This window comes from Larimichthys crocea, chromosome VI, assembly GCF_000972845.2.
Source record: "Larimichthys crocea isolate SSNF chromosome VI, L_crocea_2.0, whole genome shotgun sequence".
In the NCBI taxonomy this organism is placed as follows: Eukaryota; Metazoa; Chordata; class Actinopteri; family Sciaenidae; genus Larimichthys; species Larimichthys crocea.
This window is the reverse complement of record NC_040016.1, coordinates 18,757,609-18,782,586: the sequence shown is the minus strand read 5'-3', so window position 1 is coordinate 18,782,586 and position 24,978 is coordinate 18,757,609. Positions and strand designations below refer to the sequence as shown.

The following is a 24,978-nucleotide window of genomic DNA, read 5'->3' as shown; positions in this document are numbered from 1 at the left end:
ATTAGTGTCAGATTACAGAAGGGGGGTGAAGATGAAATATTGACATTGGCAGTTGTTTTAAAGCACATGTGTGCAGTATGTGGCCTCTCTCCATGCAGAGCTCCAGTTGGACGCTGCGGGGCGCCCTGCTGCCTGCTGCCCGCCGCCCGCTGCCTGTTGTCTGGACGCTCCCTCTCTAAGCGCCGCCCTCCCTCCGGTCCGCCTGCTGCTGACTCCAGGCTCGGCGAAGACGCCCTTAGCAACAACACACAGACTCACACACAGCTGCGTCGAAGAAGATACTCCAACCAGCGCGGAGAAGACGGATTAAACACCCGAAGACGGGCTGTATCTGCACTTTTTAAAAAAAACAAACAAACATGGGGCTTGAGTACAGCTAGCGAGCTTCCAGCCTGTTTGGGCTACAGCCCCTCAACGCTGCCCCGAAGGAGGACACACAACCCCGGGAGAGAGAGAGAGGAGGAGGGGGGTTGGTGCTGGTGGAGGTTCAACGAGTGCTAGCATCGCCGTTTGCTCGCAGCTATCACCGGGAATAAAGCACGGGAATGCGGCTCTGGATCGACTCCCTGAACCGACAGAGAGAGAGCAAGGCGAGGGGCACACGGGTCAGACCACCTCAGACTATTTTTAACCGAGGGAGCGGCTCTCCGGGGCGGACGAGTGTTTTTGTGGTCGCCGCTGTTGGAGCTAGCTGGCTGGGCTAACTAACGACCCCCAACCAACCAACCAACCAGCCCAACAAAAACACCACCTACACCACCTACCACAGCTGCAGCCAAGGGCTAAAACACCTTTTTATTTTTATATATCAATATAAAAACAAGGATAAATCACAGTGAAAGCAGCAGACAGGAGTTTCATGGACTTTTGAGGTTTTGCAACGTGACTCTAGTTTTGAATCTTTGTTCTCCACCCTCGAGGATTTCTTTTTTATTTTTATTATTTTTGCATTTTGTTGTCACTTCGGATGCTGGCATCACATTTGAATCTGAACCATGATGATAATAAGCAGAAAACCAGAGGGCCCAATAGCAACAGGTAACCACAACATGATGTTGTTTGAATTGTTTTGTCTCCATCTGCAGAGGGGGACACGTGTAATGTCTCACAGAGACAGAGACACACTGTGGACACTTCTCATGTAAACATGTTTTTGTTGTCTCCACATCAGGTCATGGGACTTGATCTGATGTGGAAAGCTTTAACTTTTTTAACTTTAACAAACATTTGTAATCGATTACTTGCATTGATTGTCTTTGATTACCAGGGAGAAGAAAGCTGTGACTTTGAAACCCCCTTTTGTCACACGTTTCCTGACACATGATCTGCTCTGTGTGTTTGCTTGAACCTTGTTCTCTACCCTTTTTTTTGCTGTAGAGAGTTTGGACGCCAGCTGGACATAGCAGCAGCAGCAGCAGGCAGGGAGAGTCCACTTGGACAAACACAAAGTACAGAAAGTGCAGAGTCTCCCCCCACCACCCCCAAGCGAGTGATTAGGAGTTTGCAAAAGGGCTAATGGGAGGCTGTGCTTGCTGATATTATATATGTGTGTGTGTGTGTGGGGCTCTAATGCCTCTGTTTGCTGTGCTGTGAAGGTCTAATGCATCTGTATCCAAGCAGCAGGTCTAATCTGTCCCGGAGCTGACGAGGTTAGGGACATCGGCTCTGACGCACCTGTACATGGTTACAACCCTCTCAAGGGCTAATCGGAAAGGGAACGCCAAACTTTTATTGTTTTGGGCTTTTCCTAATGAGCTAACCCGACACAATAGCTCCTTAAATTGCTGCTCGGACCCGGGAAGATTAGTGGCAGGGTAGCAAGTTGTTGTTGAGATGAACAGCCGCCCGATGGAGGCTGTCATTTGAGTAACTGGCTTCCTCCTCGCTCCCCCCTCATCCATCTACTCTGTCCGCATCATCTCACATTCAATGTTTGGCTCGACGCCACAGAGGTGAGCGCCCCCCCCTCCAACACGCCGGCACTATTGGATGACACGCACCCGCACATCCTTCCACATGAGCTCTATTTCTGAGCACACCTGGTGTGCGTGCACTACATGACTCGGGCCTGAATGGACAGATGGGGACAGACGGACGGAAAGATGCTGTCGTCACACGCAGGCATCTGTTGCCCCTATTAGGCCAATAATACCACTTGCAGCGCTAGCGATCTGGGAGCATAAGCTGTATCTAAGCTGGTCAGGTTGGGAGCTCGGGCCTTGGATACAATGTATTGGACACAATAGATACAAAGGATGTATCTGCTAATAATGGCCCGTTCGCAGTAAATGTGGGTTAGGATGTTGCGGCGGACAATGTGCGTCCCCACCGGTCTGCAGAAAGCGGTGCTGTGGGGCGGTCCTGCTGCCGGGGGCGAGCTCTGGGGATTTACCAAACAATTTGTTTTAGTCTCAAGTTAGCCGGCGGACCCGGGAGGTTGATTGATGAAATAATCAATTGGACTCTGCCTAGTTTAAACAAACAGAGGCCCGTGTGCCTCCTATGGAGATTAGATTGGGCTCCGCGGGCGTCTTCCTCTGGCCTTTATCTCAGAGTGCGTCCACGTCCGCAGATTTGACCATCCCGCCTCGTCACGCCGATTCATTTTGTCCATCTTTGTCTCTTCCAGCACGGCACGGCGACGGCCTGTACGACTCGTACATGAGGACAGACCACATCCTTAAAGATGAAGCGGAAACAAACAGTCCGTCTGGGCTGCCCCCCATGCCTAAACACACAGTAAGTATGCACACAAACACACACACACAAAGGCAGTAAAGCCGTATTTCCTGTGCTGGAGCATGCTCTGTCTCCAGACATCCTGTTCCTCAGAGAGATATTCCTCACGCAGCTCCGTTCCCCATTCGACAACCCCTCCCTCCCTCTCTCCCCTCAGACTTGTTTGGCCGGGCGAGTAGCTTATCTGTTTTATCTCCAGTCTTTTGTAATTCGGTTAAAGTTTTATAGCCTTAAATGAGAACAACATCTGATCACGTGAGTAGTATTGATTAACCGCCTGAGGGGGATACGACAGTGTGTGTGTCGCAGCGGTCAGCTCTCATGACTGCGTTAGAATAACTGAAGTGAAGTGGCCATTTTGTGTCTGTCACCAAAGTAAACAGAGATCCAGCAGCGATTGTCAGCCGGGTGGTGAAGACATATTCACATATAGCTTACAGTTCACAGGACGCTTATTGAACAATATATCGACTCTCAGAGGCGTAGCTGCCTTAGTAAACTGACCCACTGACCAGTAAGCGTAGTTTCACGTCGCTTGAACGCCATCTTCATCACTTTGAGAGCTGGCAACGAACCGACGATGCACGTTTGTCCGTTTTTAAAATCATAAATAAACGCGTCAACGTCAGCTGCAACCCCCAGTGAGAACCTTTCCACTACATTTCCCTCCCTGCAAAGCCCCTTTGGCAGAAAATGCACGTGCACAGACAATGACACTGCCACCCACCACCACAGGAGAAAAAAAGGGGTCGGTTTGATATATTGTAAAGATTTATTGGGCTTGAAAATGTGACCCACAAACAAAATCACCAATCAGCATTCTCCCCCTCCTCCTCCTCGTCCTCCTCGTCCTTCTGTCTCGTGTAATCCTCGGTCAATGAGCTTGCACAGAAGTTAGGCCCAGTTCTCTTTTCTAGTCCTGCCCCCTTTTTCCTTTTCAGTATTTTCCATCACGCTCGCGGAGGTAACATCCTCCTTTTGAACGTGACTGACGCCCCGGTTCGACTCGTCCGACCGCTTGCCTCGTGCCCTAAATTACAGTAATAAACTGATGTCATCCTTCATTACGGGAAAGGGCAAACTAATCAGGTCAATTATAGGTAGCATGCATGGATGGTGAGAGATCACAAACATCGATTTTAGCGACTTATATCTCCGCATGATTCGCCAACGTAGACGTGTAACAAAGGTCTACGTGTAACAAAGGTCTACGTGTACTTGGGCGTTTCTCTCACAGCAAAGAGATTAGCTCTTCTCCATCTGTTGCACCATGCAGATTTGCACACGGAGGACTCTCCACCCTCAGTATTACCTGGCGGTTAAGAAGATTCGCACTCTCTAGTTTTCCATCATAGGTCACTTTAATGACTGCCCCCCCTCCCTTTCTGCTCAGTCAATCAGCAATCCATCACAGTCGGTCTTCCACACTTTGATTTGTGTGTGTGTGTGTGCGGGTGAAAGGGCTCGATCGATGACATTCACTGTGTTTGTGGTACACTTTGGGGGCGCGACAGCTGCATGAGACCGCGGGTCAGCGGTAGGGCTGTTGTAATCAGTTAAGACTATATGGTTACATGTATGGAAGCCCGTCCTGCATTCCAGCTCTTATTTTAGAACTCAAACCTACAACACAAACACACTCCGAGCTGAGTCCTCTTTCAGCCGGGCGCGTCAACACCTCCTCCTTAAACGTACATTTCCTCGTCGTGTTGTCTTTATCAGCTGACCCGCTCGGCTTGTGTTTGCGCGTGTACAAACCGAAGCTCGTCAGCGATTTTAACGGGAAGACAAAAGAACACTGGGTCCAAAGTTTCCCCTCGCTGCGATGGGCGAAACCACACTGCCATTAAAATAAGACGTGAAAGAGAGACAGCCAGACAGACAGAGTAAATACGCCTCTCCGGCGTGTCTGTATATAGGAAGGCCACGCTGAGTTTATGTCGGCGTGCCTTATTAACAGCCGCACTGCTTCTGCAGTTTTAAGAGTATAATCTAACTTTAATGACTGTCATTTCCCTCGTGCTCCATAATCTTGCGGAGGGTTCTTTCCGCTGGTAAGGGAGGAGAGAGAGGAGAGGGAGAGACGAGCAAGCGAGGAGGAATGAATTCCTGGGGTTGCTGAAAACGAAGCTGTTTACTGGCAAGCGGATAGCGAATGCTCCAGAGCTTTCCCGAGACCCTCCTAACCTCTCAGGTCGTCCCGAGCGAGGACGAATCTGTCCCTTTTTTTTTTTTTTTTAAACGCTGCGGGCAAACAGGTCAGTCAAAAGTCATTTGTGCTAATCTACAACAGCTGCGTCGCAGGTTTCAGCGCACAGTCAGGAGCAGCTCTGGATCTGGAACATTTGAGTCCTTTTCAAGACGTTAATTGCTGAACTTAATTGCATATTAAAGATGCTGAGTCAAAGATTGCTCATACCTTTTTCTTTTTTTTTAACCTAATTACTAACAGCTAGGAAGCAAGCGAGTGGGCGGGGATGTGGGTCAGTTACGGTTGCGGGTGGGCCTGTTAGTTAGATCCGGTCGAGCTGGTTCACCCGCTGCTTGCTGCATCCTCTGGTTCCCTGTGAAACTGGAGTGTATCAAACAAAACCTAGAGCTACATCTGCCGACTAGGTCTACGTTTTGTTTTTATTGGGAATCTCGGGAATGTCGGTGTGTAGCTGTGATGTGTAAATAGATATATCCAGATGCTTCCTCCAAAACGAGCTCGAGAGACTCATTAACACTGTTAATATATCTGATATATCGAGGCCAGTAAAGGAATATGAACTAGTCTGTAGACTGAAGGAGTGTGTACGCCCTGCTCATCACCGAATAAGCTCCAGTGAAATGTTTACCCAAAGGATCTAATGGCTTTCTTTTTGTCCATTGTCTGTCTGTTTGTCTCTCTCCCTCTTCAAATAGGTTGTCAGTAACAAGACCGTAATGAGGGATCAGGTGACTGTGCGAGGTGGCCAGTTGAAGGTCAAGTACATGTACGAGGACTCCACCAACAACCGAAAGATCAACGCCATAACCACGGCGAGCACTCAGAACGGTGGGACCACTGGTCAGACGCCCATCAAACCCGCCCCGGTCTCCGGCCTGTCCAAGGAGCGCAGTGTAGACAGGTGAGAAAGACACCGCAAACATCTCTCAGAGCAAAAAAATGTCCGTTGTTCAATTGTTCATCACCATTTTCCCGTCATTGCTTGTTTGCCACAGTACTGAATCCAGCAAGGGCTCCAGTGAATCCTCCGGCCAACACGGAGCTGGAAACGGAGGGAACAGCGGGAAGCTGTGCGGCCCTCTCACTCCCGACCAGGCTCTGAGACTGTACCGATCTCAGCTGACCACGCTGGAGCAGACGGAGATCCACTCCTACCCAGATATCTACTTCGTGGGACCCAATGCCAAGAAAAGGCCTGCCGTCGCCGGAGGCAACAACAACTGTGGCTACGACGACGAGCAGGGCGGATACATTCACGTCCCTCACGATCACTTGGCTTACCGCTACGAGTTCCTCAAGGTCAGGCGCACGTTGTCATGTTGTTAGGTTTCTGTAGGCGATCACAGTTTGAGTGTCTGTGAAACTTATCGCTCTCTCCCTCTCGTTTCCCCCATCTGCAGATTATCGGTAAAGGTAGCTTCGGCCAGGTGGCTAAGGTGTACGACCACAAACTGCAGCAGCACCTGGCTCTGAAAATGGTGCGCAACGAGAAGCGCTTCCACCGGCAGGCGCAGGAGGAGATCCGCATCCTGGAGCACCTGCGCAAGCAGGACCGCAACGGCACCATGAACGTCGTGCACATGCTCGAGAACTTCACCTTCCGCAACCACATCTGCATGACCTTTGAGCTGCTGAGCATGAACTTGTACGAGCTCATCAAGCGCAACAAGTTCCAGGGTTTCAGCCTGCCGCTGGTCCGAAAGTTTGCACACTCCATCCTGCAGTGCCTGGAGGCCCTGAGCCGGCACCGGATCATCCACTGTGATCTCAAGCCAGAGAACATCCTGCTCAAACAGCAGGGACGCAGCGGCATCAAGGTAGGACGACCGGGCACGTTCGTGGGCTTCAACCCGTGTCATGTTTTGTACATGAAGTTTGCTCATACGCTTCTTTCGTTTGCCTTCTCTACCAGGTGATTGACTTTGGCTCCAGCTGTTTCGAACACCAGCGGGTGTACACCTACATCCAATCCCGTTTCTACCGCGCCCCAGAGGTGATCCTCGGTTCACGTTACGGCCTTCCTATCGATATGTGGAGCTTCGGCTGCATCCTGGCTGAGCTGCTGACTGGTTACCCGCTGTTCCCCGGCGAGGACGAGGGCGACCAGCTGGCCTGTGTCATGGAGCTGCTGGGCATGCCTCCGCAGAAGGTCCTCGAGCAGGCCAAAAGGGCAAAGAACTTCATCAACTCCAAGGGCCACCCTCGCTACTGCGGAGCCAACACCCTGCCCACGGGGGCCACCGTGCTGACGGGGTCTCGCTCACGCCGCGGCAAGATGAGAGGCCCCCCAGGTAGCAAGGAGTGGAGCGCTGTGCTCAAGGGCTGCGAGGACCCCACCTTTACTGACTTCATAAAGAAGTGTTTGGACTGGGACCCCTCATCCCGTCTCACCCCTAGCCAGGCCCTCAGACACCCATGGCTATATCGCCGCCTACCCAAACCCCTACCTGGGACCGATAAGAGCCAAGGGGCCACGGTGAAACGACTCCCCGAGCACCACAGCACCTCCTTCCCATCTATCCTGGCCAAAGGGGGACCTGGCTTAGGCACCACAGCTGCCAACAACAAACTGAGGAGCAACATGATGGGAGATTCTGGGGAGGCCATACCTCTTCGCACGGTCCTACCTAAACTCGTCTCTTAGAGAGAGACAGAGATGGAGAGAGAGAGAGAGAGTCCTATAATCTCCTCTCTCCTTCCTTCCTTCCTCCTCTGAACTCCTCAGGAGGAGTCAGAGCACAGGAGAAAGCGGAGCCTAGGTTTTAAAACTTGTTTGGTTGTTCTTTTATTTGTTTTCTACTGAGAGGTGTCGACACCCCCCAGTTCCTGGTTTTTAATATTAGCTGAACGGCGAGAGAGACAAAGAGAGAGAGAGACAATAAAAGAAACTCTCTTAAAAAAAAAGTTTTTATACCGAGGATTTCCTTGAGCGGCTGTGGAATTTCTACACACAGCCACGGATATGGTTTGATTTTAGATACCGCTTTTTAAAAATTAAAAAAAAAAAAAAAACCTCGTGTGAGTGGACGGCTTCGTTAAATGAGCAAATGGTTTTTAACCTGTGTGTGTGTGTGTGTGTGCGCGCGTGTGTGTGCGCGTGTGTGTGTGTGTTCTCTCACGCAAGTGTTGTTTTTTTTTTGTTTTTTTTTAAAGCAAAACACACTGAAGCACACCTGCACTGTCACTCGCCTCACTTCACACTCTTAAACGTTCGCCGCCGCCGCCGCCGCCCTCCCTCTGGGAGGTGTTTTTTTTTTTTTTTTAATATACGAGTGAAACTTGAAAAGGGCTAACAGAGATCACTCTTATCAGGCTAGAGTTTAGCAAACCAATATTTGTTCAGCTGACGTAATTTAATAGGAAAAAAACAACGAATCATGCTCGACACACACTGACGCGGTTAACCCTTCACGCAGGTATCGAGGGATCGGCATTACGTAACGACTAATTAGGATTTTTTCCGTGGCAATAAGTCTTCACTTTGTCTTTTTTTTTCTACCTTTCCTGATCTCCTGGTGCTCGCATGTCAGCTCAATATGTGACGTTAGTATGTGTGTGTGCGCTCTAGCTTCGTGGTGCTACTGTGGGAGACATTAAGAGGGTGTAGGACAACCTATTTACAGCTCCCCCTCCTCCTCCTCCTCCTCCTCCTTCTTCTTCTTCTCCTGAAAGAGTGGAGAGGGGGGGGGCGCCGAGGAGGACGGTAGCTCCACAAACTGTCACTGAGGTGTCACTCTCACACCCGGTGCTTCACAGGCTGGTTTGCATGAGGCTGCCGTGTGAAGCTGGCTCACAAACTCTCATATATTTATGTATGTATGTATAGAGAGAGAGAGAGAGAGAGGGAGAGAGAGGCAAGTCATTGCACATACACACCTGTGGGGTGGAAAGTTGGCTTTGGAAGGTAAAAGTTTGTATGAATGTCACCTGCCCGTGCCCCCTGAGAAAGATCATGGGATTGAGCGAAGGGCGGTATGTTTTTAATATGAGCCAAGTTCTCTTTTTTTATTATTATTATTATTCAGGGGGAGGTGTTGAAGAGTTGACAGGACAGGCCAGCGACAAAGGAGGTTTTTCATGGTACTGAAGAAAGAAGCGTTTCTCAGGGAGACATACTTGATACATCCCTTAATCTTTATATAAACTATGTTCCACTTCACGGTCCTCTGTCCCGAGCACGGATGAACATGCATGTAGTTCTGTCCACCGAGAGCGAGAGAATACGTATACGAAGGGGGGTCTGCATGCTCCACGATCTGACCTAGATTCTGTCTCCTCCTCCCCCCCATCACTGTCTCTCCCACTCTGTCCCATGTAGGGCAGGGAACCTCTTAAACCCGCACACATATTGAATACTGAATACTGAATTATGGTGCTGTCCGACGCGCACACACACACAAACACACACACAGGAGACACGTCAGGTGCATGTTGTATGGACCACACCGCTCAAAGAGTTCTTTCTCTCGTCCCTCGTGAAAATGTCAGGGATTTCTACTCTGTCTCCAATTTTTTTTTTTTTTTTTTTTATAGAAGTGGTTTCTATTGCGATTCAGTCCAGAATATCCAAAAAAAAAAAAAAAAATGCAAAAGTTGGGGGGGGAAAAGAGAAAGTTTGTATACTGTCATGTTGTACTAGTGGTGTGCGTTAGTAGGAGGGTGTTTGGTGTTCCAGCATGAAATCACAAACCTGTTATCAGACTGAGTGACTACGAGAAGAGAAACTGTACAGTAACCAAAATGAAGTTGTGATAGTTTCTTTTTTCTAAAGAAAATAAAAATGATTATTAACTGAAGTGTGCTGGGATGATTTGTGCTTCGATACACACATACATCATAAAGAGTAAGAGTTTCATCCATTGAAGCAAGTCTTTCAAGATCTGCCAAATACCAACGAGAGCCGGATAAGATTTAAACCCGACAAAGATTTTATGATTCCCACAAGCTCCGTTTACCGGTCGAGATCTGCAGAGATGGTGGGATAATAGCTGGAAGAGTTCGATTCAGGCGATTGTTCCTCATTTGTCGCCTGTAACCAACGTTTTTTTTTTGGTGCCATTTGACACCGCCGGGGCCCTGCGTTGTGAACTTAAATGCACGTCTCCAGACGGGCCCCTGGTTCAGTTAGTGGATCAGTACAAAGTGAATTGGATTTCACTCCGCGATAAGGTTACAGTTTCAACGAACGCCAGGCTGCCGATGAGTCAGTGGCCTGTGACTTCAAGGCAGCGTGTGATACTGACACTGCCTTGTCATTATGCACTTCCACGAAGGCAAGAGAATGGACTGATCGACGCGTGTGACATGCGTGTGAAGACTCTCAGACGTCTGTGATAAAGTATATCTAGAAGCGCTCAGTCAAAGGGCCACAGTTGCCTTTTTTAGTGACATAAGAAATAAACGTCCAATTTGCTTCTGAGGGGATTTTCTTTGTCACGGCAGCTGCAGCTGAAGAATTAATGATGGTTTGCGCTTCCAGTCAGCTAATGAGCGAGCGATGACAATACTTTGTTTTTTTATTGTTCATTTATAGCTGCAGCTGTGTCTACCCTGCAAATGGGTGTGTACTTCCAGTGAGTAAGTGAGCTCAGGTGCTCGGTATTGTCATCGTAGGAAAGTTTCGTGAGAGCTCAACGTCTATTGTGACAGTCCTGGCACTTGTTGACTCGCCGTATAGTTCACCAAGAGACTTACACTGAGCAGAGCCCAGGACTACTGTTTCAAAATCAATGTCTCCATGTTATCATACTCATATCCATCTCATGTCCTGCCCCTCCACTAACCATGTTTACCTCTTCATAGCTATCATCTATAAAAAATACTCCCAGAAAGAAGAGCGTGAAAAGGCAGAGGGTGACTCTCAGAAGACTGATCATCTCCGGTGACGCTGATGACTCATGGATGTTTACACTCGCACACTGGTGCCCCGAGGGAAGAAAAAGTCAGGTATACACGCAACAGTAGAAGGAGGAGGAGGAACCGGTTGAGCAACATCACCTGCTGAAGATGATGAGAGAGAGAGAGAGGTGTTTGATGAGTGGGCGGTTTGGGTTTCTGAACCAGGTGTTTTAACGCCAGCTGATCTGAAAGGAATGGAGGCCGTTTGGCGGTTGTTGTCGTCTCTAATCGGCCGGGGCGTGTCTATTCAAATTACTATCAGGTTGAACAAAAACAACTGGCTAGACCACAGAGATGATCCTGTTTGGTGAGGTCAAGGGCACCTGAGTTTATTTCCTTCAGTGCTTTGTCTTTATATCAGTCAGGGTTTCCTTTTCAAATATATATTCATGAAGACTGTGCAACAACACCACAGTGAGTTGTTTTTTTTAAATCTCAATGATGCTGTGTGTCTTCTCTCTTCTATTAACGTGAAAGCAGATTAGATCAATCCCATTAGACGCCAATCCAGTTACCTTCTGACCATATGGTCCAAAAGCTCATACGTCCCTACATCCCCTCTGGCACACTGACTCTGATCCACACACACGTATGATGGTGTTTCCCTTCTTCCTCTCCTCTCCTTTATATAAGAATGAGTCTAAGCCTTTCAGACCATATGGAGCCCGAGTGGTGAGCGAGGATGAAGAGGAGCAGAGTGCTGACAGCTCTCCGATTACCGAGCAGGTTAAGAGATCTTGACCTTCTTGTTGCTCCATGTTTGGCTCTGAGCGTAAACTATCTCTCTATCCCCTTCATGTTGTTGTTGATGTAGCCGTCACGTGAACCGGTGTGATCGGTCATATGCTGTTCCTGCTGTCAAGACGCTTTGCTTGAGATGAATCGAGTCCGAATGAACAACAAAAGATCGTTTTTTTAATGAATGGATAGCACAAACACGCTTGGAACAGGGCCGACGTGAGCTGCTTAAAGGTTCTCCGTGTAACATTCAGTAAACCCTTCTTAATGATGACACCTTTGTGCAGTCAGCATCCTGGGCATTGGCCAAAAGTGACTTTAAGTCAAGATTTTATTTGGACCACCAGCTCCACGATACTAAACAGCCAACACCGCGAAGCGACCCGCGCTGCCAAGCCTCCGCTTAGTTTCACTTACAGCGAGATGCCATTGCCTCGCATCGCTTGTAGAAAACAACTCGTCGCACACCTTTGCTTTGTAACATCGCATCATTTATTGTAGGTTAAAATCAAGATTGTTAGATAAAGGGGCGGTCGGTAGCGTAGTGGGTTAAGCAGCCGCCCCGTGTGTGGAGGCTGTAGTCCTCGCTGCAGCTGGCCCCGGTTCAAATCCTGCATCGGACGCTCTGCTTCCAGTCTTTCTTCAGCTGTACTATCAATAAAGGCCAAAAAATAAAGTTAAAAAAAAAAAGATTGTTAGATAAATTAGTATCATGGATCACATTAGCAGGCCATCAACGTATTCACTCACAGCTCATCCAGCCAACCAGGAACTTTTCAGATGCCAACCATCGCCAGACTTTGTTCATTTGCTCATTTTTCTGTTGTTGGTTTAGTTGTTTTCCACCACAGGTAAGTAAGCTAAGTTTAATTCTGACACTAACAGACTCCATTTCTAAACTTATATTGCACACTGTGAGGAAGTAGAGAGAGAAGGCGTAAACGTTACATGGGGTACATACGGAAAATTTCTCCTTTTACATAGATCCCAGTCCACAGGCTGCTTTTTGAGTTACGCTACTACCCGTTCCCCACAATCTTACATATGGCACCTCAAAGAAAACTATTGAAAATGTGTATTTTATACAGCATGAATATGTCTGATGTGTCACAACTCATGCAAATAAAAAAAGTGGCTAGAAACCAACAAGGTAAGTGAGAAAATATATATTTTTTCGTTAATTTATGTGAATCAGCTCTTTAATTTTATGTTTCTGTTAGTTTACCTAAACTACTGGCTGTAAGTTTTGGTATTCTGGATATGATTGGGAGAATAACTTTGAATCTAAAAGCACCTGTAACACTTAAAGAGAAGTTTCTTTTCTAACAGATGGAACTAAAACAAAGAAAAAAAAGCTCCTTTAATCCTGCAGTTCAAGAACATAAATATGCATGATTGTTACTTACGTTGTTTCAGATGTTATGTGTGTTTCTTGCTTGTACCGCAAAGGCTTTAAGTGGCCGTCAAAAAAATCTGCTAACTAGAACTTTGTGCTTTTCTTCGTTCTCCCTGGACGTGCTCGGTGACGGCAGACTAACTAAACCTGTACTTAGGGATTTGACAGAGCGACTGATGTGCCTCGGAAAAACATTTTTTCCCCCCGAGGGCTGGCACTGCTTATATGAAGCTTTGTTTTGTTCACATATTTGCATGTTATGAGAAATTCCTTATGTGGTTCGTTTGATGCCACTGCGAGCTCTGTTGGATCCACCAGAGGAACTTGTGCTGTCTGGACTGAATATTCAACCAGAACCAGTGACTCACCACTTCACAGCACTCCTGTACCTCACTCCTTCATTTACACGAGCATTTTTTTTCTTTTTTCTGGCTTGATGTTGGAACGGACAATACAGTCACACACACACACACACATAACTATAAACACACACAGTCCTGGGTCACAGAGTGCAGACACACACCAGAGCTATGAGTGTCGTCTGGCTTCGGTCCACCGGGACAGCTGAGGTACGAACCAGGCGATGGAAGCAGCAGGAGAATGTCACATTAGTCCCCTCACCCCCCTGTTGCACCAGCACACACACACACACACACACACATACACACACACACAGACACACACAGACAAACATACAGAGACAACACGTCCCCACATGCACAAAAGCAGAATACAACCTACTGTTCCTTACTCATTTGTACACAATGACACACTCACAGCTGAGCGCACACTAGTCACACACACACACACACACACACAAATGCACAGCTGAGCACATGTCTATACAGGCTGAACAGATGCAGATCGTTGGGAGAGGTGGGGTTGTGCTCCAAGAACATTTGCCCACCCAACCCACCAATCTACATTCCACACAAACTGCAGCGTGTGTGCATGCAGCAGTGTTTTGTTGAGACCTTTAACTTCATCTTACTGGCTGAAACCTAAACTGCCCATATCTTCCTACAGTTCCTGTATTTGTTGCCTGCATATACAGCCCCCCGCCCCCATATTTAGGTTTTCAGTTTCCTTGTCTTGTTTACATGACCCGGCTGGGTCACAGTTGGTACTTTAATAGAGGATGACTCATCCCCTGTCTACAGGGATGAATATGACTGACTGTCTGTTTCTCTATATGTGCGTGTGTTTATGTGTGTGTAAGTTTGTGTGTTTTTTTTATTTTTTATGGTGGTGTCTTTCCAGTTCTCTTATAGCCTCAAGGTAGCAGATCTGCATAGCAACACTTTGGGAAGAAGCACCGAGGGCACATCAATGCAATCATTTTGCAATATCTGCAAACCCACCTACTCAGATGCTGCTGTGCGGAGGTTATTTCCCACTGTCTCTTTTTCTATGACTGTTGTTGTGTCTAAAAAAGAAGAGGCGGGTGAAGATATTTATAATCAATCATCACAGTTTCACAATTCTTGTGATAATATAGTTTCATAATAACCCACATTTTGCAGATTTATTTATAACCATACAGTACGAAAACAATCAACACCTTTTTTTATCACTGTCTGGGCCGTAAAGAATTCACACCTGATGCATCTTTCCCTTTCTATGTCTTCATACTGTCTATTTTACTTCTATCACCGGCCAGTGGAAAAGCACAGACAATGTTTATTTGTGTTAAACCTTTCAACAACATGGAACTCGAGGTGCTTTACGTTACGTAAAAAACAGCAAGGTCTTCGTGTTCACCCAGTGTCTGCGTGGGTTCTCTCCCACTCTGGTTTCCTGCCATAGTTAAAAAGACGTGCAGGTTAATTGGCAAATGTAACTCGCCCTCGTCGATGTGAGCTTGAATGGTTGTTTGTCTCCATGAGTCTCTGAACTAGTAACCTGTCCAGGGTGTACCCTGCCTCTTCCCCAATGTCAGCTGGGACTGGCTCCAGCAAGTTTTAAAAGAATAAAATGTAAAGAAGATAAAAGTGCAGTGCACTAATTGAGTAATTATAGGTGTGTATCTCATTTTTATAAGCCCTGTCTCTATGACATAAGGGCAGTGGAGCTCGTGATTACTGGAAGCCATAAACGGTTATTTTGTGTGATACGATCCCACCTCTTCTTCCGTCTACGTGTCGTCCTCCTACTGTCTTCTTCACACTTACGGTATGTACATCTACTCCCACACTGCCAAGGGTACAGATCAGACGGGTGAGCCAGGACCACTGTGTCACTGTGATGCGACAGCAGCTTTTCCAACGCAGTGATAGATGGTGCAGCTATCCGTGGTGACGCTGCCTTCTCCTATTGTCTGCTAAGGCACCTACAGTCTGGACGCTGTTGTCACAACCTTTCTGTTGCTGGGCGAATCGGGATATTTATGGTTGGTTTCATGTTCCAGTAGGGAAAAAACAGGACGACTTTTAGAAGGGAATTTTTGGAGTTTGGGAGACAGACATCTGCTGACGTGAACCTTGGCCCCTGTTGCTAAGCTGCCTTTAGTTTATCTCTCCTTCTCGGGACTCTGACATTCTGGCGGCGTCACATTAATTGACCTAGTTTAAATAAATAAACAGAATTACTGGTATTTTAGTTTGAAGTGGTATGTATGTATGCACACAACACAAGCTCATCCACTGTGTGTATTTGCATCAGTGGATGTACAGAGTAAACACGCGGTATCCTCGGTATCAGTCACATGCTTCGGCTTGTTTGTACTTTTACTGAAACTGCTTTCCAAGTATAGAACTCAAGAGAAGTCAATGTTATCAACGAAAACAAATCTTTCTGTGAATTTACACGCTTCAGTTGGCCAAACAATTTCTCATGCTCTCACAACAGCCAGTACTTCACCAGCAGTGGGTACTCTGTAAGTCAATCCACTGCTGATTTTAGTTAATCTAGTTTCAAGACGACACACTGCATTACTTTGTCACAGGGGACAAAAGCTCCATTGAAATGTAACATTGTACAGTACACATAACAATAAGCTATATAGCAAAGTTTGCAGGACAGGGTGGCACTAGTGTGTGCAGTAGACATCTATATATACGTTTGTATGTTTGTATGTTCGGGGTGGGGGTGGTGGGGTTGGCCTCATTCTCTCCGACGTGCTCCTTTTCTCGTCCATCCTTCTCTCCTTGGTAGCAGCAGCTGCTGGGTGAATTGTTGTCCTAAGTGCTTTTTCCATGGCAGAGTGTGGAGTGCCAGTTTCCGTCTGCATCTGACAGGAAACACGCTGACCTGCCGCCGTCGAGAGGGGAAGGAGAGGAAGAAGGTTTCCTTTGGCAACCGAAACGATAATCACGCGGCGGATTCTCCTTTTCCTTCACCTTCACACACACACACACGCTCAAGATCGAGTCTGAGGAGATGTTTGAATGCAGCCCCATCAGCTGGGCATCAATAATGCAGGCGTTCTGCACTGCGTTAATGTTTATGTTTCACTGGTGGCTGAACATGGAAACACTTGGGCTATATTAAGACCTGGAGCACTTTGTAAAAAATCACAGAACTACGTGTATTTGTGGGGGTTCTGTTTTCATTTTGTGGCCTCCAGTGTTAAAGGAGCAGAACAAAAAAAATGACTTCCAATTCACTTCAATTCACCATCAAAGGTAGCAACATTGCTACCCTTTCTAAAGCTCACTAATCAACACTTTATATATATATTGTTTGTTTAATTTGTACAAGAAACAAAGTGTGTTATTGTTCTTTTATCGTGTGCTGAACACTTATACCACAATAGTCTGGCACATAACCTCACAGATTTTGTTTGTTTGGACAAATCCAGGACAGTTTTTTAACACTAAGCAAAGTTAACTGGCTGCCGGCTTACATTCAATGGACAGAAAAGAAAGTCATACCAGCCTTCTCGTCTAATGTTGTCCGACCACGTTGATCAAATCAAGTTGTTGTTCTGAACACTTGAGATAGTGAACTGAAAAGCTGCGCAAGATGATGCGATGTCATCTGGAAAACATATTTTAAATATCTATTTTCTGTTTATATGCTTCTTGACTATGTTTGTTATACACCAAAACACCGAGGCAAATTCCTTGCCAAAAAGTTGTGCAACAAAAAAAAACAAGGACAAAAGAAAGGAGTGCTAGACAGATAAGTTCAAACCCAGTTCACTCTCTCAATTCTGCAGAAGTGAACAGTCATTGTGTGAAGCAGACGTCAACGTTTTGATCACGTGAACGTCGGGAAAGTTACAGAAATGCTCCGAGGCGTTGTTGTCCCACAGATACTTTAAGACTTGTGTACACAAGTGAAAAGGGTGAAACTTAACTCATGGTGGTTGCATGCTGCACGGAGTCAAGGTCAGAGTCAAGACTTGGCTTAGACATAAACACACTTACACACACACAAACACACATAAATTCAACACAAAACAGTGTGAGGCCTGCCTGATTGAACAGTGTTAGTCCACCCTCGATGTTCTTTGAATCCAGTTCAAGAGTTCAGGGCTTAATGTTACTAATCCTGTCAGCTGGTGAAATGTACACTGAAAACGTGAGGCAGGCCGGGCTGTATGTACTGTATGGGCTCATAATGACATCTATATGGCACGGGGTCACGTCTTATAGATAAGCAAGTGTGTGTGCCGCATATCCACGTGGACATACTGTACATGTATGTCAAGAGTAGGACAACAAGTTGGCACAAGACGTGACAGGACATGATACTGACTGAGGGGGGAATATATGTTTGAGGAGTGAGCTCCACGAATGGAAATCCACACCAGTGGGGCATGCTGGTCTGTGGGTCATACAACCGTACAAGGACATAGTAGAGGCAGAGGACCATCATACCAACCCCGCACATGCACACACATCTATGTGGGTGTGTGCATCTGTAGCGGTGGGGAGGGAGGAGGAGTGGAGTGACGGGGTGGTAGTGCCAGCTGGGCAGCTTAAATATAGTGCAGAGTGGAGCATTGCAACTGCACGGGACTCTAGGAACACATGACTGCCGGGCCAATAGTAATTCACAGTGGATTTTTCTCGGCTTTGTGATGACGGACAAGACAAGAGAGGATGATGATTAAATTGAGTTGTCTTATACGGCCCTATATGAGCTATCCGTCTTCAATGACACCGCTGTGAAGTGAAATGAGTTCACTGTTTGCAGATTAGGGGCAATGTTACAGGTATGCCAGGCGAGGCTTTGTTACAGGTGTCACAGGGCCAGTAAGCTGAGGAGTACGGAGTCTGTGGAGCAGACATGCAGGGGCAGTGGGGCAGTAGGCTGAGTGTAGGAGGTGAAACGTGATGGGGATCAGACTGGCAGGATTAAAGAGCACTGGACTGACCTCTGTTAATGCACAGAACAGAGGGAGGGGATGAAGAACCAAGGGGAGGCTGCAGGGAACAGCTGCTCATTAAAGAAGCACATCACACACCCTCCTCCACACATGATGCATGAAGACATACAGGAGCGCACACAGACAAAATATACCGGTGTTGTGCGCACATTCAGTATACATAAACATAACCTATGGGAATGATTAAAATTAGAGCATAAGCTCATGCACAAAGTGGCTCTTTCATGTCATGTAATCTCAGTTTGGATTAAAATGGATTATTGGATTACAAGGGCCACCACAGGGAGAAAAACAGACAGAGTCCAAAAAAAAATATGGATAGTTGAAACACGGAGAGCATAAAAAGAAACTGTTATTAGTGACGAGTGCCCACAACACGAGTCAACTATTGTTCTTCTGCATGTTTTTTCTTATTGTGTGCCTTATCGTGTTTGTCTTATTATTCATTTTCCGTGCTTTTTCGAACATTAATGCGGCCCACAGCGGTGAGAGGACCCCAACAAATTATATATCAAAACATGCGTCTTGATCCCAAATCGAGTGCTATTACTTTTGTAAGAGATTTTCTCATAGGAATGAATGGGAATCCTCTGGCATACTTTCACCGAGAGACTTCATTTAAACTTTAAAATGTACCGAGAGACTTCATTTAAACTTTAAAATGTAGGTACTCTTGCCTTCTCATCAGTGATTCACTTCACTCATCTACAGCTTTTACCATTTTTAAACTATCGATGCTTAAATTTGAGCAGGTTTTTACTCAAATTTCTGGGTTTATAATGGATGTGTATTGCGTGGAATGTTTGAGCTAGAGTGGATGACATCATCAGCTAGAGTGAGGAGCAGAGAGAAAAATCAGTGAAAAAATAAAACGTATTCGACTACCGTGGCCTCAAATGCCCTACTACAGACATGATTTATACATAGAAACGTAGGAAAATTTGTCTTCTCACTCACATTCGTCTGCTAAAGCTGTCAGCCTTATAGTTTTGGCGTAACACACAAAGATGCGTGAGCAACACCCATCCACAGCCCCATAGACTGCCATGTTAAAAAGGCGGGAACATTTCTGGAGGAAAACAGAAGTAACGCTTCTTTGAATCGCTCTAAAGGTCAGATTTCTTCACTTTATCAACACAAAATAACTATGTAGACGTTCAGGAAGGGCTCAGGATGCTCCCAGTGATTTCGGTTCAATGATTGAAAATACGGTTTGGCCAGAAATCCTTCCTGTTCGAGGGGTGGTCTCAGCATTTTCTCTCTCTCTCTCTGTCAGCATTTCCAACTGACATTCTAACAGGTGCAGTAACTGCTCTGCTGATTAGGGCTGGCAGGCAGAAGCCCAGCGGCGGCCATTTTAGCAGTTATTGGCACTTAACTTGAACTCGTCTGTCTAAAATGACAGAGACAGCAGAGCAGCTAGCACGTTAGCTAGCAATTAGCATGAGCCACTAACAATTAAATACATGCTAATGCTACTTGCTAGCGCATCAGCACCAGCAAGTAGCCTAATTAATGCTAGAATTAGTACTAGTGCTAGCTGCTCATGTGTGTAAATAAAGAGGTTAAAAATGACTATTTGAGGTGTGCTTTTTGAATACAGAGCCCCAGCAACAGCCAACTAATTAATCGCCCTTACAGTGTATCTAATTTCCCCCATTGTACAGTTCGTGATTAATTACGTTTTGAGAAGATAGACTTTATAAATAAATAAATCACACTGTACAAATATTTTATTCCAACTTTATGGGCAACAGTGTATATAGATTTTAACATAACATAAACTTGATCACACACCAGGCAGATTTGCTTGTTACAGAAGCTCATGAGGCACAAGTACTAATAAATACAAAAAAATTTAATAAAATAAACGTTGTACTACTGGTATATACGGATATGTTTGCTCATTTTGCAGAAATAATTGTGCTGCAGACACACATTAAGTGTAGCGTTATTATCCTTTCTGGTTATATAGTGACTTTGTGACTTCTGTAGTACCCCCTTGTAGCTCCTTTAGAGTAACAGTTTGCATCTTAGGAAATATGCGTGTTCACATTCTTGCGGTGAGTCAGATCAGATGATTGATGCCACTCTTACATTTGTACAATATGTATAAGGCTACTGTCAGCTTAGCTTGGCCTGGCTCTGTCCAGAGGTAACAAAATCTTCCTAGGAGCACCTTTAAAGCTCACGAATTAATACAAATCAAGAATCGGACAGGATGAACGTGCCAGCATTCTGTTGGACTCGCTGTGTTGTCATTGAGACGTTATTGATTTAACAAGCAGATGAATGAATACGTAACCATAAACCTCCAGCGTGACCTTTTAAGCTGCAGTACAGAAAGTGTAACTACATACAGTACACATCCATGGAAGGCAGTTTATGAGCCGGTCATATTCGAGGTCATCATAGTGGCCCTCAGACTGGACTTATGTGTTTGTCCAAGTGCCAAAACAGCCACACTGGAGTTCCCGTATAAGTGAGTGAGCGCGTGTGTTTGTATCTTCTTTCCAAGACTGGGTCAGTGAACTGGAGTGAATTACTGAGAGAAACAGCAGTAGCAGCAACATTGTGTTGTGTCTGTGAGGAAGTCGGTGTTGTGCCAAAGCACCAAAAACTACAGAGACTGTCTCTGTGCAGGAGAACTGGAGCGTCCCGCTGGCCCATGTCACTGGGTCAGCAGAATCAGACCTGTGCATGTGTGCAAATGTGAGAAAGAAACCAGACAGAGAGGAGCTATCAGTACGTAAGCGAAACAGAGAGGTGTGGGCGAGTCTGAGCAGTGTGTGTGTGTGTGTGTGCGTGTTGTTGTTTGTTAGCGGGTTGGAAATGAAATTAGGGCATTCTTTATAGCTGAGCAGGGCAGAAGACAAGCTGGCAACAGAAGTAGGCTAAATAATCGTCCCCTATCATCAAACAGTCTCTTGTTTATCGGGGAGCAAGGAGGAGGGGGACAGGAATGTCCATGTGACTAAAACGTGAGAGTAAACTGCTCACACATAAGCTAACAAGTTGTCGTCCCACTAACCTCGAAAGAAAGAATAAACTTAGAGCGTGTCATTCCACAAGTTTCTGATCTTTTTTGTACCCAATTTGGGAAAGTTTGATTTGTCGTCTGCGCATTTTTTTTCCTCCCTCAAATCTTTCCCTATCTCCTCGGCTCGACAGCAGGCCCCGGGGTCAGTTTAAAAAAAAAAAAGGCCAGCAGTTGAAGGCCCTCATGCCTCTGCAGGGACCCATGTTGTTCAAGCTCTGTTCATGGATGAAAGGGGGATTCCAGTGGCGGTCACATGCTCCCCTGCAGGGGCTATAAAGGAGGCCACCCATTTCATGGGTGACAAGCCGTATGATTGCCTTTGTATGCATGCATGTGCAGATTTCTATGGCATTGTGTACAGCTCTTGCAACCTGTGCACGATGCGTGCCTTTTCATGTTTGGCTTCACACGTGCAGGTATTTGTGGGTGTGACGGAGAGAGAAAGAAAAGAGGGATAAATGTTTCTGGTTCTGGTCCTCAATACTTTTAGGTGGAACGTACAAGCACGAGAATGCTTGAGAATAATGTGAATGAACCACTATTACACTTAAATATATATGAGCGATATTAATAAATGATATATACGTAGGCGTACGGTGCAACTCCACCTCCAGATGCCTGTGTTGCTGAGCTGAGATTGAAAGTGACTTTGCGCACTCTACATCACAAGACTGGATTGCCTCGGAGCTGATAATGTTCGTGACTCGTCAGTGGGGTTTTTTTACAATCTCGTGTACAGAGAGGGAGAGTGTGAGAGGAGAAAAAAAGGATGATGGAGGAACAGGGAGCTTAGTCAGCCACTGCCCTTAAGAGCTGGAGCCTCTGAGGAACTGTACGTTAGTCTCCAAAGCAACCAGAACCGAGAAAGCACCGCTCTCTGGTCCGCAGGGAGTTTTATCATACTTCACTGAGGTGAAGCAAATCACGACGCAAATAGACAACAAGTAAACAGGCTGACAGACAGACAGACAGACAGACAGACAGACAGACAGACAGACAGACTGATAGACAAAGTTTCTAGTTTCTGTCTCTTCTCGGGCTAAGTTAAGACGGGCTATGTGTAAACAAATGCACAGCCGTGGTTGAAAGATGCAGACAAAGCGGGATAAAATGAGATCATATGTAAATGTGGGTTCTTGGTGTTCCACATAGCAATTAGAGAGACATGGAGACACAAAGAGCAGAAAGAGAGTGAGAGATCATGCAAGGGTGTGTGTGTGTGTGTGTGTGTGTGTGTGTGTGTGTGCATCAGAGGGGTGAGCAGGTTCAGCAGGTCCCATGTTGGGTGGGAGGCTTGTGAGTGTTCAGGTGCTAGAATCCTATATCAGAGCCAGTGCTGACCATGGGTCTATATCAAGAGCCGGCTAGGGTTACAGCCCCAGGCGGCGATGAAGGATTATTCTGACAAAGACGAGTTCTGGCCAGCCTGAAATAACTGATCCAAACTTGCTCCAACTTTCGCACACTAATGAAGAACAGAGGGGAGGGGAGGGGAGGGGAGATGCACCTCTTGCCCCCTAGATTTCCTTCCTGTCAGGAAGTTAAAAGAAGTGCTGTGAAACTAGAGAGAGTGTCGAGGGAGCGTTCTGGGAAGGAGCGGAGAAAAGGAAAATGTCAGCACGCCAGATTCTGCAGCTCTGCGCGCAGGCCACGCATTCCTGATCCCTGTCCGCCAGGGCCAACTTTGGGACAGTGGTGCATAACGCAACAGAAATCTTCCATGTACCGTGTAATGTGAGCAGTCTGCTCTGTCTGATAACACAGAGAATAATGGTTGGAGCCGTGACACTTTCCCCCCGGGGACGACGCCGTAATGAACAGGTCGTCCTGAGTGCTGAGTGTCAGCTATAAGTGAACCTGGAGCTATGCATGGTAACTCTGTAGCTTGTGTTAATTCATCAGCACAAAGCTGTCAAAGCTCGGGCAACAGTTTCCAATTTCAGACCCCTCTCTCACACATGGTCCCTGTCTGTGTGTGTGTGTGTGTGTGTGTGTAGGTGTGCATACTATGTGTACGTTTACTACTGTGTAAGTGTTTTATGATGTACTCTGTGTGTATGTATTAGATTCATGAGGACATGTAATGTTCTTCTCTTACATAACTGAGGATAATAACAGTGAAATTTGTTTCCAGAGACTAATCTTCGGGAGTGTGTCGCTCCTCCGCGGTCTCCAGCAAAGTTTTCTATAGGGTGGAAAGTTAGGAATGTTATATAATATCCTTATAGTATGTTATTTTTATCAGATATACACAAAAAATTACAGATTATTTGATAGATTACAGGTGTACCTTATGTTTGCTGAAGACCGTAACAGCATATTTCAAATTTACTTATGAAATCATATCAAGTTATTTGTTCATGATGAATATTATTAGCATAGTTAAGATTTTTAAATATATCTGTTAAGATCAGATTATTTCCTTTTCAGGAAATACTTTGAAAGGGAAGTTCAGCAAGTTGTCACTGAAGTGCAGTTTGTTTTTATCAAGGTAAAACGTTACAAAAGGAACATTCCACCGATTATACAGCTTAAAATCAGTTTCCTCGTCATGGGATGGACAGTTTTTTTTCTGGTGAAAACAATTACGACATCTTCTGCTTCTCTGAAAGGGAATTTAAGTAACGCTGACCGGGTCATTGTGGGGAACTTTATGCTCCTGTTTTTTGCTTAGCTTGACCAATACTCCATGTCCATGTCAGTAGTAAATGTTACATGGATGTCTCATAAAACAAATAATATAGTACTTAATTTAGGTGATATAATATATTTTATATGTGGCCTGTATCTGGAATTATTGCATAATGTTACTGTACCACTGCAATGAAACAAGCACTGAATATGATCTTGATGTGCAGACACTGGCGGTCACTCGTGTGACTTCTTCTTTGCCACACTTTTAGATCAAACAACATCTTAGATTGACATATTCAGCTTATTTAAGCAGGATTCCTTCTTATTTGATGGCGAAACGTGTCGAGAGCAGTGAAGAAGAAGTACAGAGTGGAGCAGAGTGTGTTTCTATAGGTGGAAGTGGAGTTAAGGAGTCGGGTCTTGGCCCTTCCATCCTATTTATACATTACATTCAGAGAACTGGTGTGCAATGTGTGAGCACAGGATGGGCTGTGATGGTGTCAGGACACATATTTATTCTGTAAACATCTCTCTGTTCACTTAACATCATATTCATTGGTTAGCTGACCTGAAGCCCTTTGACAAATCCAGTGTGATCAACAACAACAGTATAGAAATAAGCAGAGATTAGATGAACGCACTGCTTAGCTGACAAAACAAAACAAAGCAAAGCAAAGCATATGCATTGTCGTCAGCTGAGGGTTTCAGACATTTTCCACATTTTTCAGCTGCTTCTGTTCCTGCTGTTGACTCACACAGCTGTGTTATACCGAGGCACTTCATATCAAGGCAGTGAAGTTAGATCACCACATGTCCTTCAGGGCTGAGAGTATTTTCAAATCAACGTCATCATTTTGAGATTGTGAGGTCTGGAATGTAATCCAGGAGGACAGTGATAATACAGTATCTTTTACTTTTAATCACATTTTATTGGGATTGTGTGAGTCACGCTGTACCGTCCTGTGTGGTGCACATTATTCATCTGC

At 45.9% G+C, this 24,978-nt stretch overlaps 1 protein-coding gene across 1 annotated transcript; it reads left to right on the top strand.

The window, feature by feature from the left end:
- The first annotated feature begins 108 nt into the window (after positions 1 to 108).
- dyrk3 (dual specificity tyrosine phosphorylation regulated kinase 3) lies at positions 109 to 7,855 on the top strand. Its single transcript, XM_027279491.1, has 6 exons — positions 109 to 1,038; positions 2,630 to 2,739; positions 5,647 to 5,852; positions 5,947 to 6,250; positions 6,352 to 6,768; positions 6,864 to 7,855. The coding sequence occupies exons 1-6, from the start codon at positions 996 to 998 to the stop codon at positions 7,593 to 7,595; spliced, it is 1,812 nt and encodes a 603-aa protein (XP_027135292.1). The 5' UTR covers positions 109 to 995; the 3' UTR covers positions 7,596 to 7,855.
- The last annotated feature ends 17,123 nt before the right edge of the window (positions 7,856 to 24,978 follow it).